Here is a 17800-nt window from a genome sequence, read left to right as displayed (position 1 = left end):
AGTCTTCAAGGATAAGGAGAGGACATTTAACGTTGCGAGCACTGCTTGAGCAAAGGCACTACCTCTGTGGTCTGAAGCCCATTGAGGAAAGAGAAGGATATATACATAGTTTCGGGTCTAGTCTAGTGCTCCAGGATCTGGGAGGCTGGGTCAGTCAGGACCATAGATGCTAAATACAGAATTTGGACTTTGTTCAGCAGACAACAGGGAGTCCACTAAACATATAGGTGATTCTGTATTTAAGGCAAATCCCTATTTTCCTAAGGAGAAAAAATTTAATTAAGGTATCAGTATTTAAACTTCTAGTGATATTAAAGAAATAGTCAGATGTCTAGTCATAATATCTAATTTATTTAGCCACATATGCATATTTAAAATAACATTATATATAATACATTAATACAAAATAGTGTTTTTTTTCTCATTCTCACATTTCAAGTAACAACTTTATTCACTCCCCTACATGCATCTTGGACATCACCGTATCTACACCTGGAGCTGGTTTCCTAAAGTGCATCTCCTTCACTTGTGCACTATTTGTCTGTGACGCAGCACTTTTCAAACACACAGCTGACACCCTCGTAGAAAAGTGTGACCCTGCGTTAACAAGTCATCATGTAAAACCCACCTCCCTCATCTCCGATTTATCATGTAGGTGTATGTTTGTAATCCTTACAACAAAACCACTTACTTGGGCAGCACCTGTGGCTCAGTGAGTAGGGCGCCGGCCCCATATGCCGAGGGTGGAGGGTTCAAACCCAGCCCTGGCCAAACTGCAACAAAAAAATAGCTGGACGTTGTGGCGGGCGTCTGTAGTCCCAGCTACTCGGGAGGCGGAGGCAAGAAAATGACGTAAGCCCAAGAGCTGGAGGTTGCTGTGAGCTGTGTGACGCCACGGCACTCTACCGAGGGCAGTAAAGTGAGACTCTGTCTCTACAAAAAAAAAAAAAAAAAAAAACCACTTACTTATGGTTTTTGAAATCGCTCTTTGAAAGGCGGATTCACAAAACCTAACTTTTGCAATAGTGAGGGAGGATCTTCCTGGAACCACGGCTGAGTTTCTTCCTCCTCTTTTAACTCACTCTGGGAGGAGGAGCCTGCAACCTACAAAACTTGCTTGTTTGAAGTTATTGTGGGCTACGATGTATGAGGAGAAACCAGAGGTAGCGCAGGTGCAGCAAATGACAAAATTTGGTCATAGGTGTGACTGAAGAAATACCATTCTTGGGAACAGCACAGGCCAGACACAGTGATGTTTCCTGGGGTGGGAATGATGGAGCGTAGACGGTTTGGAGCGGTGTATCGCAGACTTGGAGAAGTAGCAGGAGCAGAGGCTGATAGCCGAGGGGTGCGGACCGTCTCCCCCCTCAGCGGGCAAGGGTATGAATGAAGACAGCACTGGCCAGGAGAGGGCGCTCAGGGACAATGGTGATGGGCGAGGGGAGGGAGTCAAAGCGTCTGGACTGCCAGGAAAGCGGGCAGCATGTTTATGGGGGTAAGAAGGGGCCTGTGACAGGCTGTTGGGAAACGTTTGCAAAGAAGAAACAAGGAAAGGGAGGAGAAGATGAAGAGAGTGAGAAAGAACGTGGTCCTGAGGTCCTATGGGAGGGACTTGAAAAAGAGGTCAGCAGAGGCTGCTGCACCAAGGTCCTGGGGACAAACTGAAAGGAAATGGATCAGATAGGATTTGTGCAAAAGATTCCCCCTGACCTTGAGCATGATTCCAACAGTCTCAGCCCTGAGGACAGTATCAGGGGCACCGTCCCCAGCAAAGGCACTGGGTGTGGGCCGCTGATGACTGTGCGCTGAGGCTGGTCAGGCCTCTACTAAGCCTCCCCCAGTAGAGAGACTTGCCTCGATGGCTTCAGACCTCAGAAAATGGGTTGGTGCTTGGGTGCACTCAGCTTTGAACAAACATCTGAATACTGATAAAGGATTTATGTGCTTGAGTGAGTCTTAACAGGTCTCAAATGATCTTTCTGGGTAGCATGGGAATGAAAATACTCATTTCCCAACAGGAAAGATTTTAAGGCAGTGGTTCTCAAAGCTGTCTTCAGAGCAACAGCAGCCATCTGGGAATTTGTTAAAAATGTAAATTCTTGGGCTCCACATCAGGCCTACTAAATTAGAAACTCTGGGAGGTTAGGCCCCACAACCTAGTTTTAGTAAGTCTTCCACGGGGTCCTGTTGGGTGTGAAAGTTTTAAAAACCCCAGGTCATGGATGAGATGTTTTCACTTTTAAAGCCTTAAGTTTTTCTGAAGCCTTTGCTATCTGTTATTCATCTGCAGGGAGTACTGAGAGCAGCAAAATGGGAGAAGAGCAGGCTGTTTCCCAGGCAGAGGGTCCAGGGGAAATTCCTTTACCTCTTGAGCCTCATCAGTCTCTTCATTTATAAGAGAAAAAATTAAGTACTTGTAAGATTATCCTAAGGATCAAATGAAATAGTGCCTGGCACATAAGTTTACTCAATTATGCTGGTTATTGTTATCCTGAGAGCCCAGAGAAGCTGATCACTTTATGGAATTAGCTCAGCAGTCAGCCAGCTTTTTCCAAAGTCATGATTTTATATCATACAGATGTAATAGTAATTTTAAACTAGTCTGGTTTCTAATAATTCACACATCCCAAAGCTTGGCGGGAAGGTTTAGACTGATCCAGTGACCTCTTCTAGGCCTTCCCCTGTTCCCTGTTCAAATAAAGATTTGCCTTGAGGGCCTCCGATATCAAGATGCTGACACCTTGCCAGTCAGGCGCTCATCACCTAAGAGCCCAGCTCCCGGTCTGGGAGTAGGTCAATGAAAAGACACAGCCACCAGGAAGGGAAGGGCGGCCCTCCCCCTCCATGCTTCCCCTTTCAGCTGCCAACCCTCCCCCTCCAGGCTTCCCCTCTCAGGTACAGGAGAGCCTGTGACTCTACAAGGACAGGGGTGGGGGGGAAGGTCATTCGCAGGCTTTTAAAGCCTATTTTAAGTCAAAAATGCCAGCACCCACTTTAGATGCTATTCCAACCTCCAAGGGACGTAGAAATTTGTTCTATTCTTTTCTGTGACTGGCACATACAAGGTGAACATTTACTAAACCGAAAGTTCTGTAATAAGAAGGAACAAATACTGTTCTTGGTCAAAATGAAGATAAGTCAGGTTTGGGTGGAGCCGGGACGTGACAAGTGCAGGCAGTGGCTGCTACTCAGAGCCATGCTTAGTCTGAAGGCCCATGTCCTGGCCAGGCACTTCTCTCTCAAGCTGTATGGTTTGTGAAGAGGCCAGCTCACTTCCCTGTCTGCATGAGTCCCAAGTCAGGAGACTCAGATGTCTGAAACAGGTGGCAATGCCACAGTTGTCACAATCCTCATCTCTCATTTGTTCCTTGGCAAAGCCCAGCTCCCTTCAAACTGAACTTAAAACTCCTCTGTGCCCAGGGACAGACAGGACTCGGTCCTACAGGTGCCCAGTGGTGCCAGGGTGGGGACAGAAGCACTACCACCCTCAGGCAGGGGTTTAATGTGTCCAAGTGAATTCTGTGACACACTGAATGTGCCAGAGAAGGTCGTTTGAAAGGAACAGACTGAAGAAACACCTGTTTGCATAAAATTACTAAAGTGTTCTTCTGTGAGCCATGCAAGCAGATGGGCAGAACCCCCGAACATGAATGGCCTTGGGGCCTTTGCTCACACTGTTGCCCCAGTGCCCTCACAGCCACCTCTGCCTGCCCAGAATCCAGACCACCACCCCGCTACTCTGTGACATCCCACCCAAGCACAGGGGGTTCCTCAGTGCCCAGCGCTCATCGGTAAAGGGCCTCTCAGAGGGTAACTGTGAGTGTGGGCCACCAGAGGTGTACCCTTACAGGGTTTAAATGGGGTTTACTCTCCATTTGATGGCTCCAACCAAAGTCCCGAGACCTTACCTACCACATAGAAATGGTTAGTATTTACATAAGCTGTAAAAATTATCCCTCCTACCCCTTATAAGCTTATATTAGTTATTCCCCTTCTATTTCTGGTTTATCATAATTGCTAAAAGTAGTTATATTTATCCTTTGGAAGAATGTTAGTGCATAAAGGTCCTGGCTCAGAAGGCCTGAGTTCTAATGTTGGCCAACATTATGCAGTATCTTAGGTCTACCCTGCTTCCCCGAAAATAAGACATCCCCCGAAAGTAAGACCTACTTACACCTGAAAATAAGACCTAGTGCATCTTTGGGAGCACAACTTAAAATAAGACACTGTCTTATTTTCGGGGAAACAGGGTATCTGGATCAGGACTTCAACCCTGCTCCAATCAACTAGTGTATGGGGGAGGGGAGAGAGACAAAAGGTCATTGTGAAGACATGACCTTCACTCCTGAAGGAGTCTGGGGAGGAAAGCGTGGTCACTGTGAGTCAGACAGGTTCCTAGTGTCACTGGAAAAAGATCAGCCATTTCATCAGGTGCTTATCAGCTGTTAGGACTTTGTAATTTCTACAGTTCAGAATGACCTTCCCTTCTCAATTCTTATGACTAGTCAATGCTCCCATACTGTAAACTACTTAAAGTTTTCAATAACGCTTACTGAATATTGAAACCCAAGTAAGAAGAGTTACAGAAAGTTGCTATTTTATTGCTCTTCACTGGATTTGGTTGACATCTGCTTTTTACTTTCATCAAACCTTACAGGAAAGATAAAGACATCAAGTTACAAGAGGAATCACTTTCTCACTAACACCTTTTCTTTTTAAACAATTTGTGTTGATACCAACAACATGATAAAGATAAAAGGTGTTCAGCTTATTCCTTCAACCTATAAAAACCCTGCTAGGGAATATTTTGTGGCTCAATGTTAGACAAATCTAATTCCAAATTTAGAGTAAGTACAAGGATCTACTTTAGATCAAATATTAAATCCGGCTAATAATCTCAGGCCACACCCTGCTTCTGTGTCTCATAGCAGGTGAGGCAGAAAAAAGTAGCCAGTCTCCAACTTGCTTTTCTTTTCTTTATAAGAAATTTACAACTACTGGCACCTCTGGCTCAGAAGCACAACATGTATACAAAGAACTGACTGGAAATTATCTAACTGAAAGCATTAGTTTAAATAGCTAGAATCTTATAGAAATTGTTATTCCAAAACATGCAGAAGCAGCAAGTCACCTCAAACATTTTATTCTATAACCTTTATATTGCTTTTCTGTTGAAGATTGAAGCAATATGAAATGAATGGGAATATTTTGTTAAAAAAAAAACAAAATGAATCACAGCATATATGAAACAAAAACCTCGGGTCTATGACATATACCCCAAACACAAATCTAAGTCCAGTAGTGGCTCATGTTCTGAGTTTTTGTAAAGCAAATGGAAAAACATTTGGAAGGATCAACATATTTCAATAGAAGAGCCATAAATGCCCTGAAAGCAGAAAAGTTGACACAATTTTAAATATAATTTATATATATATATATTTTTAAATCAAACACAATTAAATAGAATATGGTTTAAGTACATGAATACTTCAGCTTTAGAAGAATAACAGAGGTGGTACATAGTACCAAAAACTTATATACAGCCTTTTTGCTTCTTCTGTTGATGAAACAGTATGCCTCTATACAATCAAATATTGCAATGGAATAAACTTTCTATTCATTCAAGACTTTCTCAAGGACAAAGGTGATTAATAATTATACATTTATATGTGTATATATATGTGTGTGTGTATATATATATATATATATATTTTTTTTTTTTTTTTGCAAAGTCTGAGCAAAAGCACTAACACCTAAGAGAAATTCCTTTCCTCTCCAATAGCTACGTGTGTGGACGAAGCGTTAGCACCACGTGGCCAGTGGAGTGTGCTTGCCAACTGGTGGCCCTGCTGATGGCCATGTGGTCCTGATGCAGCAGAAGTGCAGTGAGTCTCTTAACTGCCCTAAAAACAGAATAAAAAAGGTCACCAACCGCACACGTCCCAGGTCACTGCAATGAACGGTGGGGGGAGGGAAGGATCAAATAAAATAAAGTTGATTACTTCTCTCCCTGACCCACCCTGCCCTTTAAAAAAATAAAAAATGGCACAATCTTGGAAGAACCATTTTGTTCAAGGGAAAAACTGGAGTGATCACTATTATTATTAAGTAACTGGAGCATAGAGTTCCATAGGAGCAAATCCTAATGCTCAAAGTAAACTAGATTCACCCTTCTGTTAGCAGATTGGTTTTAAATATACTGCATCTCAGGAAGGACAATGTCAAGGGGACCTGACCCATGACCTGTCAAATTCCTTCCAAAACTAATGCCTCTGTGAAGGAAGATTGCACAATGAACCATCACCTTGTCCTACTGAAGAAAAACAAGCTGCTAGCACCACACTGCCATTTGGAGCTGCCTGGCTCTTGGTGGGGCTGACTCATCTGTTTGTTTTAGGAGGAGAAAGCAAAGCACCTCTGGCACCTGCTTCATGATGCTGCTGGGAATGAATCACTACTACAAGAATGGCACCCAATGTCAGCTCTATGCTATTCTGCCTCCCATAGGATGTGGTCCCTGTCTATTCCAGTGGGCTAAAACTCTCAGAAATAGGTTATTGCCAGTAGAAAACTAATAATTTTCTAGCAACGTAAACAATACCACTTTGTATCTTTGTAATTGTCACTGTGTGAACATCATGTGCAACAATTACGTCTACACATAACTCTGCATTATGGTGGAAGTCTAGGATTGTCTCCCATTTTTTTCTTGGAAACAACAGTGATATATTAGTGAAACGAATACAGTGCTCTGTTTTCACTGGCTGTGTTGAAGAATCCAACCAAGGGGAAAAGTTCTCTCATGTTTCAAAAGCAGATCTCCTTTATCTCATGTCTTGAGTCATAGCTGGAAAAAAAAAAAAGAAAGAAAAGAAAGGAAAATGCTAAGGTACATTCCTGTAACAAGTGATGTTACCATTATAGATTAAGGAAGAAGTCAGTCCACTCTAGTGTTTACCGGGTATCAGAGCTTATCACAGCCAGAGCTCACTACAATCTGGTGAGGTAAAATGTATCTTTTTCTCATTTACGTATGAGTTAAATAACTTACCCAAAGCAAGGACTGGCATCCAGACTAGCTTTCCAGTTTGCCAAAATCTTTACATTTTCGCAACAGATATCAGAATACTATATATATATATATATATATACACACTATACTATACTATATTTATTTATTTATTTATTTATTTATTTAAGAGACAGGGTCTTGCTCTGTCACCCAGGCTGAAGTGTAGTGTTCTAATCACAGCTCATAACAGCCTTGAACTCCTGGGCTCAAGGGATCCTCCTGGTTCAGCTTCCAGTGTAACCAGACCTATAGGCATTTGCTGACATAGCTGGCTAATTTTTAAAATTTCTTTGTAGAAATGGGGTCTTGATATTTTGCCCAGGCTGGTCTCAAACTCCTGTCCTCAAGCCATCCTCCTGCCTCTGCCTCCCAAAGTGCTAGGATTATAAGCGTGAGCCAGGTGCCAAACTATTCCCCCCTCCCTTTTTTTTTTTTTGAGACAGAGTCTCACTTTTTCGACCTCGGTAGAGTGCTGTGGCATCACAGCTCACAGCAACCTCCAACTCGTAGGCTTAGGCGATTCTCTTGCCTCAGCCTCCCAAGTATCTAGGACTACAGGCGCCCAACACAATGCCGGGCTATTTTTGTTGTTGTTGCAGTTTGGCCGGGGCCGAGTTTGAATCTACCACCCTTGGCATACGGGGCCAGCACGCTACCCACTGAGCCACAGGTGCCGCCCTACTCCCCCTTTTTGATAGTAATTCTACCTCTAGGGATTAGCCCTACAGCACATTCATAAGAGAGAATAAAGACATACATATATTCATTAAAATACTGTTTGTAATAGAGCAAAATCTGAAACAACCTAAATCATCATCCATAGGTGATTCAGTAAGCGATGATGAAGGTTGAGCATGAAGGCACACACCTGTACTCCAGCACTCGAGGAGGCCAGGAGTTCAAGACCAACCTGGGAGATAAGGCAAGATCCCATTTCTACACAAAACAAAAAACTAGCTGGGCATGGCAGCATACACCTGAAGTCCCAGCTACTTGGGAGGGTGAGGCAGGAGGATCCCTTGAGTCCAGGAGTTTGAGGTTGCTGTGAGCTGTGATAATGGCACTGCATGGCACAGAATGAGACCCTGTCTTAAAAAAACATACGATGATAGAGGCATAACATGGAATACCCTGCAGTCTTTACAAAGAAAAAAAGAACTTTAATGTGTTAGATTCCTAAGCTCTTGAGGCTGAGTGCTTCCTTTATTCACAATTTTGGTGAAAAAACACACACCAGAGGAGACAGTATCTCTGCTATTTGTGAGATGGCATATGTGTGCATGAAGCAATCCAGTAATGACGTGAGGTAGTTTACACTGAATGTCCAAGTATATTCTATAGGCAACCGGAGTTGGAGGTTCAAAGCAGAGTGATGGTCAACACAGGATAAATAGAGTAAGAATTCCACCTTGGGCCTAAGACTTCTCTCACATAACATTATAAAATAACAAGGGGATCCTTTTTTTTTTTTTTGAGACAGTCTCACTCTGTGCCCCTGGGTAGAATACCATGGAGTCATAGCTCACAGCAACCTCAAACTCTTGGGCTTAATCAATCCTCTTGCTTCAGCCTCCTGAGTACCTGGGACTATAGGTGCCTTCCATGACACTCAGCTAATTTTTCAGTTTTTAGTAGAGATAGGTCTCACTCTTGCTTAGGCTGGTCTTGAACTCCTGAGCTCAAGGGATCTTCCTGCCTTGGCCTCCCACAGTGCTGGGATTACAGCCCATTGGGCTGATGGTCTAGGTTTTTTTTCTTTTTTTATTGAGACAGTCTATGTCACCCTCTGTAGAGTGCTATGGCATCACAGCTCACAGCGACCTCAAACTCTTGGGCTTAAGTGATTCTCTTGCCTCAGCCTCCTGAGCAGCTGGGACTATGGACACCCACTACAATGGCCGCCTTTTTTTCTTTGTTGTTGCAGTTCGGCTGGGGCCAGGTTTGAACCCGCCACCCTCGGTATATAGGACTGGCGCCCTACTCACTGAGCCACAGGTGCCGCCCGTAAGATTATTAATTAAATTATTTTCAAAAGACGTTCAAAGCACAGTAAGTATCTGCTTTTTTTATAACAATAGAATTTTAGTGTAGTGGAAGTTTAACTACAGGTTCAAGTGTGCTGTGAGATGATAAAAAGTTTGAAAAACACTGCTCTAGAACCTGTGGTAATACCCTCCTTCCATCTTGGCATTAGTAATTCATGCCTGATCTCCTATTCTACCTCCGTTAGTCTGGATAGACATTTATCAATTCAACTGGTCTGAGAGCCAGCTTTTGGTTTCTCCTCTATTGTTTGCCCGTTTTCTATAAAATCAACACTTACCGTTATCCTTATTATTTCCTTCTTTGTGCTTTCTTTGGCTTAAGGTTTATTTTTTCTAATTTATTATTATTATTGTTATTTTTTTTTTCTTTTGCAGTTTTTAGCCAGGCCTGGGTTTGAACCCGCCACTTCTGGCATATGGGGCTGGAGCCCTACCTTTGAGGCACAGCCACCACCCTTTTCTAATTTATTTTTTAAAATTTTCTCTCAATTTTATGCTGTTATTTTTTACATTTATTTACGTGATCTTTTTCTAGTTTCTTTTTTTTTTTTTTTGTAGAGACAGAGTCTCACTGTACCGCCCTCGGGTAGAGTGCCATGGCGTCACACGGCTCACAGCAACCTCTAACTCTTGGGCTTACGCGATTCTCTTGCCTCAGCCTCCCGAGCAGCTGGGACTACAGGCGCCCGCCACAATGCCCAGCTATTTTTTTTTTTTTTTTTTTGTAGAGACAGAGTCTCACTTTTATGGCCCTCGGTAGAGTGCCATGGCCTCACACAGCTCACAGCAACCTCCAACTCCTGGGCTTAAGCGATTCTCTTGCCTCAGCCTCCCGAGTAGCTGGGACCACAGGCGCCCGCCACAACGCCCGGCTATTTTTTGGTTGCAGTTTGGCCGGGGCTGGGTTTGAACCCGCCACCCTCGGCATATGGGGCTGGCGCCCTACTCACTGAGCCACAGGCGCCGCCCTTTTTCTAGTTTCTTAACATAGGAGACCGAGCCCTTTCTTGTTTAACATGAACATTTATTGGTATGAATTTCCCTCTAAGAACTGCCTTAGCATTATCCCACGAATACTGTGCTTTCACTTTAGTTTAGTCCAATATATTTTCTAACTTCCCCTTCTTTTCTGACTCATGTATGACTAAAAAGTGTTGTTATATTATGAATATTCGAGTATTTTCCAGGTGTCTTTCAGTTACTGATTTCTAATTCCTTTGTGGTCAGGAAAACAGACTATATGATTTCAACTGAAGCCTTTAAAATTTATTAGAAGTTATTTTATGGCTGAAAATGTATCTCAATGAGTATTGCATATGCATGCATTTCAAAAGAATGTGTTTTCTGTTGTTGCTGGATGCACTGTTGTTATTTACAGAATAGCTTAATCCTCTCAAAGCTTGCTCTTAAACTTGGTTTAGTTTAGCCACAGTAGTAAGGCATAAGGACATTATCCAAGGCCTTGTGTATTCCAAAGTCTGCCCACTCTGGCCAGATGTTCTGCTCACAAACTCTCCTAGCCCCACATTCCAGGCATTCTGCCTACTAATTTATGGGGGTTGTTTTCCTAGACATGTGTATTTTTACCCCACATATATACAGGTAAGTACTCGGCCACAGACTTGAAGGGACCTCTTTAAACATCTCTGCAACTCTGTTTCTGGGCAGCTCCCTCTTCTCTGGTGCCTTGTACAGTGACTTCCAGTCACACGAGGCTCTCCCAACTCTGGCTCTGTTTGGCTTCCCCTTCTCTGCACTGTGGAAACTCCTTCTAGGCAGCAAGCCAGAGATACTTCAGTGTAACTCTTCTTTCAAGATTATAGTCATTTAGTTTGTCAGTTTCCTAGGCACTTATGAGAAGACAATCCCCACAGCACTTAATCCTCCAAAGGCAGACACAGAAGCCCCTTATATCCTTTTTTTATTTCTATATGGCTAGAAAAGAGCACTTTTCAGTTTTACACAAACTGGGTTAGAACACACCTCATCCTTACCTTTGTAGATCTCTCTATGGGTTGGTCACACTGTGCCTGCTGCATAACATCACTGACTATCATTTTAGCAATCTTCCAAGCTAGCTCTTCTTGGGCCTAAAGGAAGTAATTTAAACTGTTGATAATAGTTATTCATTAGGAGGATCAACATGCATATTATCAATGCTCTAAATACAACTGTATGTGCATATCATTGCTATTTATTTGGATTAAGAGGTACATTTCCATTTATGAAAGAATCTGGGCCACACTCTGGCTATGATATATAAACACTGCATTCACTATCTTCCAGAGTCAGCTACCAGGTATCCAACATTATGTCCACTTTTATGTTAGGTGGTCAAAATAAAGCATCTTCCTTTTTCAACCCACATCTCTCAATGTCCTTAACTATAACAAAAAAGCAAGCATCTGCTTCTAAAAGTAAAACTGACAGTGGTGAAGGAAACATTTGAGCTTCTGTTCTGCACTGATTACTGATGCCTGCTGGCTAACGGTGGAATGTGAAGCATGGTTATCCTTCCTTGCCCACAGTCTCTGGACTGAAGATACCTTTACTGCCACCACCAGACAACTGTTAGATGTTAAGAAGGAGCCACCCTCTATTGTTCTATCTTGAAGAAGGGACCACTGTGCCATGCTGCTTAAACATGGGATCTAAAGAAAGAGAAACTTAAATCCTTACTTAGACAAAGGTGGCTATTATAACAGAAATCTCTTTATACTAAAAGTAGAATTTACCTCATCAGTACTTCCTTGCACCCATTTCTTCATAGCTTGTGAGAACATAGATCCTGGTAAACAAAGCCAAAATTTAATGTGTATTTTATGCATAATCTTATATTGAAAATGCTCTTATTTAAAAGCTGTTGCTTCCAGACATGGATATTCTTTTCTTGTGTGAGCCATCCAAAACATTAAGGAATATTACCATAAATAAAAACTGATTATACTGCTTTCACAAGTGTATTTAATTTGCAAACATCGTGGTTTGAAAAGCTGCTTTACAGTTTTGGATTTTTCTTCTATTCTCACTTGGAACGATCACCTAGTGTTAGATTTACAGCTAAGATTATAAACAAAATCCTAACCAGGGTATTGTTAGGATTGTATTGTTAGGCAAGAATACAGCAATCCATTGGAAGACATCAACCCACTTGTTGTGTTTTCAAATGTTCCAGAACAGCACCATTCAAAAGGGCTTTCGGTACAGATGATGCTGCCACATGCTGTACCTCTAGTCTGTATAAGACAACGGGGTAAGAGTAGAGGTTTTCTAAATAGCCACATTCTTAAGCTAGGTGCATTGGCTCAAGCCTATAGTCCCAGCTATTCAGGAGAATGAAGTAGAGGACTGTTTAAGCCAGGAGTTTTTGAGTTCAGCCCAGGCAACATAGAAGACTCTCTCAAAAAAAAGTAGTCATACTCTATGCAAGCCATAGTACATCTCAACTTTTCAGGACATAAAAGCCTACATCTGTAACCACAGGCTAAGAAATTACCAAGGAAGTAGGCCTTTATTTCTATGAAAGCTCATCCTTTTATTTAATAATCTGAATAGGCTCACTTCCTAACTTTGCCTTAAAACAAATTAACTGCTGTCAGGAGATTATTTCTTAAGGCAAGGTCTCAATTAATTTAACAACTGGGATGGAACTATATATAGCATTCATGAAGAATATAAAAGCTTGATTCTTTTCCATCAGTAGAGGTAACAGAAGTAATATTCTAGTCATGAAAAAGAAACAGACTATAAATTAGTATGCAAATAAATAGACAAGATAATTCCAGACAGTGAGTAGGAAAATAATGAAGTGGTAGCAGCAGAGATGACTGCAGATCCTGTAGGCTGGGCAGGTCCTCCGAACAGATGATACTGAGATGAAGCCACAGCAATTGCAGAGGCCCTAAGAGAAGGGAAACCTCAGGAAAAAAAATAAAGAATAGTTCCAGTAGAGCTCAGTCTGTGAAAGGAAGAGTTCAAGGGAAAGTCATGGCAAAGAGGCTTGACTTTATTCCAGGGTAGTGGCAAGCCATGGAGAAGGGTTTGGGTGGATGATTAAGGAGAGAGAGGGTAAGAAAATTCAAAAAGTAAAGGGAAAAGTATGATGAAAAGTAGATCTATCTCCTTCTTATCCTTAAAGTGACTGCTGTCAAATTTGGGGGAATAATTTCAGGCAGTATTTTAACATATATACCAATAAATAGAGAGCCTTTCAAAACCCCATATGCAACATCATTTATAATGTGTTCTACCAAAAATGTATTAATATGAATCATCAAGACATTAGGCATAACTTCCAGTTTACAAGAAATGCAGCTGAGAGAGGAATAAGCTAAATTAAATATGTAGTAACACCACCTAGACAATTAAGAAGGCTGAGCATTCTACAGGATAACTAGCCTGACATGGTTAACAAGTCAGGGTCATTAACAAGGAACCACGCATGAGCAAAACAGACTGAAATGACACCCTCTGTTTGTATCCCTGGCACTCAGTACCAGTGCCTAGCACACAGGACTCAAATGCTTGGAGCGAATGGATTCCACGTCTAGGCTCTCACACTAAAAATATTTGTCTTAAAGAGAGGTCTGGACAACTACCAAAAATACCAAGATACATGAATGTGTTCAATCCAACTGCAGAAATTCCTATTCATTTCTTTACATAGGCATTTCTCAATTAATAATGCAAGCCCATGAAGGATGGGCTTGCCAACACAGATAAATACCGTCACCTCTACCTTCAAATATAACCCAAATACAACTGTTTCTCTACTACCAGCCTAATCCACAACCACTATCATCCCTTACTTAGAGTATGCCAAGAATGTTCTGTTTCTGCTTCTCCTCTTGACCCTCTACATTCTATTTTTTTAATTATTAAATCATAAACACATAGATCATGTATACATTAATGCATTTATAGGGTACAATGTGCTGATTTCATACAGAATTAGGAACGCTTACATCACACTGGTTAATATACACCTCATCTCGTTTACTTACTGTGTTAAGACATTTATACTCTATACTAATAGATCCAACATGAACCCTCATTATGCACCAAAGGTGGGATCCCACCATTCACCCTCCCTCGATCTGACCTACCCCCTCCTCCCCCTCCCCTTTAAAACATAAGTCATATCATATCACTCTCCTGCTCCAACTTCCAATGTGATCTCTTAGAATCCTTGCCATGGTCTCTGGCGATCTCCCAACTAACTCACCTTCCGTCCCTCAGCACTAATCCTTACGCTCTCTCCACTCTAGCCACACTGAGCACTCCTTCTCAAGAATCCTCTTCTTCCAGGTACTGCCCGGCTCACTCCCACACTGTGCTCAAGTCTCCACTCAAAATGCTGCCTCCTCAGTGAGGCCTTTCCTGACAAGCACTTCTAAAACGGAACTCCCCTACCCTACACAGATAAACACACGTACACATGCTGTTATTTGCTTATCTGTTTACTGTCTGCTCCATTATAATGCTTAGTTCCATGAGAATAGGAACTTTGTTTTCTTCCCAGCATCTGGAGTAGTAGATGCATACAGTAGGCACTCCATTATTGTTTACAATGAATTAAGGAAGGAATACCATGAAGAGGCAGACTGTGTTGAACAGACTGAACACAGACAGTGGTTTGAGAAAGTTTCTTGAGTATCTTTACTCATAATACAAATTCACACAACCCAACATCTATAACTACATCCACACCTGCCTTATGGAGGAGTAGCATATCCTACTATCAGAGGTATAAGATAAGATTAAATAAAAATCAAATAGCTCAAAGACTTCCTGGTAGTGCTGGATAGGAGATGCCATTATCCCCATTGATAGAAGCTACCTATTGACACCGTAGCGTCCTTCCTGGCCAATACCTCTCAGAGGGCATACAGCACTTCCTCTGTTCCACCACCACCAATGGCCCTTCCTAATATTCATCTTTTACCCAACATAAGTCACACAACTACTAGATTGTAAGTTTCTTGATGGGAAGATCTGTATCTCTTAACCTGCCTACTGAATACCAGTATGCAGAGAGACAATGAATGAACTGTGTAGACTTCCCTTTAGTCCCAACTGTGTACTTGAGACTTCCTTGGCAAAACTGGAAATAAAATCTATTATTTGGATAAATAAGGTCAACTAGGCAACAGACCCTTTGGGGGTCTTAATTACTACAACAATTGTTACATTTTCTGCTTACTCTATCAACATATTATGTATTTGACCAAAAAGTTTATCTTTCATCAAAAAAAAGTGGTACAATTTATTACCCAAATAATAGTTGTGTTAAAAAGTAAGATAGATACTCAACCACTAAAAAGATGGAGACTTTACATCTTTTATATTAACCTGGATGGAGTTGGAACACATTCTTCTTAGTAAAGTATCACAAAAATGGAGAAGGAAGAATCAAATGTATTCAATTCTAATATGAAGCCAACAGACGATCTCATACATACCCACATAAGAGAAAAAATCAATTCAAGGTGGGGGACGAGAAAACAAGGGAGAGGGGAGTAGGGAGAAGGATGGGGGTGCTCCCACTTAAAGGGCACAACATTACAGTGTATGGCAGGTCACAATCATAAGAGGAACTTTACCTAACAAATGCAAACACTGTAACCTAATTCTTTGTACCCTCAATTAACCTGAAACAATAAAAAAAAAAAAGCAAGATAAATATAGGAATGTAGTCCTATTAAGTTCAACAGGAAGATTAACAATAACTCTTAATTTTAAACATACTTAATCAAAATGGAGCGGTTTCTTCCTACAAAAGTCAGTAGCATCTTTTACTTAAGAAATTACTGTCAATCAAACCACACTGAAAAGGTCTAGGGGTCATCTGATTAGATTCATATTCGTTTCCCACATTTTCCTGTGTAAATCAATTGTTTGGAAGGTAAAATTGGCCACCAAAAACACTCTTGTCAAAAAGATTTCTTATGTTTTAACAAACTGCCTAGGAGATTTAAAGATTAAATCTAAACAAAATAAAACAAAGCAAAAGAAAGCCCCTCTTCTTTTTATTTTTTTTTAATTGTTGGGGATTCATTGAGGGTACAAGAAATTATATTACACTGATTGCATTTGTTAGGCAAAGTCCCTCTTACAATCGTGTCTTGTCCCCAAAAGGTGTGGCACACACCAAGGCCCCACACCCCCCTTCTTCCCTCTCTCTGCTCTTCCTTTCCCCACCCCTCCCTCCTTCTTTCTAACCAAACCCCTCTTCTGATTAAACAAAGTAAGCATATGAATTCAAACTATTAATATATTCTACATATATTTCACTTTCAGTGATTTTGAGAACACTTTAATAATACAAAAGGCCTCAAGATAAACTTCAAGATCAATCTGGAGTGGGAATTTTGTCATTAAATAAAAAGGTAACAAATATTTTTTTATACTGATGTGCCTTCTGTAATGGTAAAGTAAAAATAATAACTTGTGATTCAGAGGAAGAGATTATATTTATAGCGATATTACTGGAAGCCTGTATTGTACTCACTTAGGACTAGAAATACAGGGTGAATTCATACACTTCTACATAGTCAAGGACACAATCAAAAGAAAGAACACACAACCCACAGAATGGGAGACAATATTTACGTTATACATGTACATCTGATAAAGGACTGATAACCAGAATCTGCAAAGAATTCAAGCAAATCTACAAAGAACTCAAACAAATCGGCAAGAAAAAACTAAACAAGCCTGTTAAAAAGTAGGCAAAAGGTAAATTCACATTTGGATTGCTCCCCTCTACTGACAAAGGTTCTGTTCCCCCTCTTTTGCTTATCATGCTTACCAATCTTTTTCCCTGTCAATAAATTCTATCCTGTCGCTTAAAAAATAAAAAAAAAAAGTAGGCAAAAGGCTGGTGTGGTAGCTCACACCTGTAATCCCAGCACTCTGAGAGGCCAACGCGGGTGGACCGCCTGAATTCAGGAGTTTGAGACCAGCCTGAGCAATAGCAAGACCTGTCTCTACTAAAAATAAAAAAATTAGCCAGGTGTCAAGGCAGGCACCTGTAGTTCCAGCTAGTGGGGAGACTGAGGCAGAAGGATCACCTGAATCCAGGAGGTTGAGGTTGCTATGGGTTAAGCTTATGCCACAGCACTTTAGCCTGTCTCAAAAAAAAAAAATAAATGAGCAAAAGACATGGATAGGAACTTTATTTTTCTTTTGAGACAGAGTTCACTTTGTTGCCCTCAATAGAGTGCGATGGTGTCACAGCACACAGCCACCTCAAACAATTCTGGCTCAGCCCCCCAAGTAGCTGGGACTACAGGAGCCTGCCACAATGTCTAGCTATTTTTAGAGATGAGGTCTTGCTCTAGCTCAAGCTGGTCTCCAACCCGTGAGCTCAGGCAATCTACCTGCCTTGGCCTCCAAAGTGCTAGTATTACAGGCGTGAGCCACCGCTCCCGGCAACAGGAACTTTTCTTTCTTTCTTTCTTTTTGAGATGGAGTCTCATTATGTTGCCCCCTTGGTAGACTGCCATGGCATCACAGCTCAGCAACCTCAAACACTTGGTCTTAAGTGATTCTCTTGCCTCAGCCTCCCAAGTAACTGGGAATACAGGCGCCCACCACAATGCCTGGCTATTTTATTTTGTTGTCATAGTTGTCATTGTTGTTTGCCAGGCCCGGGCTGGGTTAAAACCACCCAGCTCTGGTG

General features: G+C 41.5%; 1 protein-coding gene across 2 annotated transcripts in view; it reads right to left on the bottom strand.

Moving 5' to 3' along the window:
* Positions 1–330: 330 nt before the first annotated feature.
* Positions 331–17800, bottom strand: part of AKAP10 (A-kinase anchoring protein 10) — a 93023-nt gene continuing 75553 nt past the window's right edge. The window contains exons 13-15 of one of the 2 annotated variants that reach the window (XM_053568596.1): positions 11853–11905; positions 11112–11207; positions 331–933 (exon numbers count right to left, since the gene is read on the bottom strand). In XM_053568596.1, the coding sequence (XP_053424571.1) occupies positions 823–933; positions 11112–11207; positions 11853–11905 (260 nt within the window). In that variant the 3' untranslated portion in view covers positions 331–822. Of the gene's footprint in view, positions 6848–11111; positions 11208–11852; positions 11906–17800 lie in introns of both variants that reach the window. The other variant, XM_053568597.1, reaches the window with a different exon arrangement.

This window comes from Nycticebus coucang, chromosome 18, assembly GCF_027406575.1.
Source record: "Nycticebus coucang isolate mNycCou1 chromosome 18, mNycCou1.pri, whole genome shotgun sequence".
NCBI classification, from domain to species: domain Eukaryota; kingdom Metazoa; phylum Chordata; class Mammalia; order Primates; family Lorisidae; genus Nycticebus; species Nycticebus coucang.
Note: the sequence above shows the minus strand (reverse complement) of the source record. Positions and strands in the feature narration are given on the sequence as shown.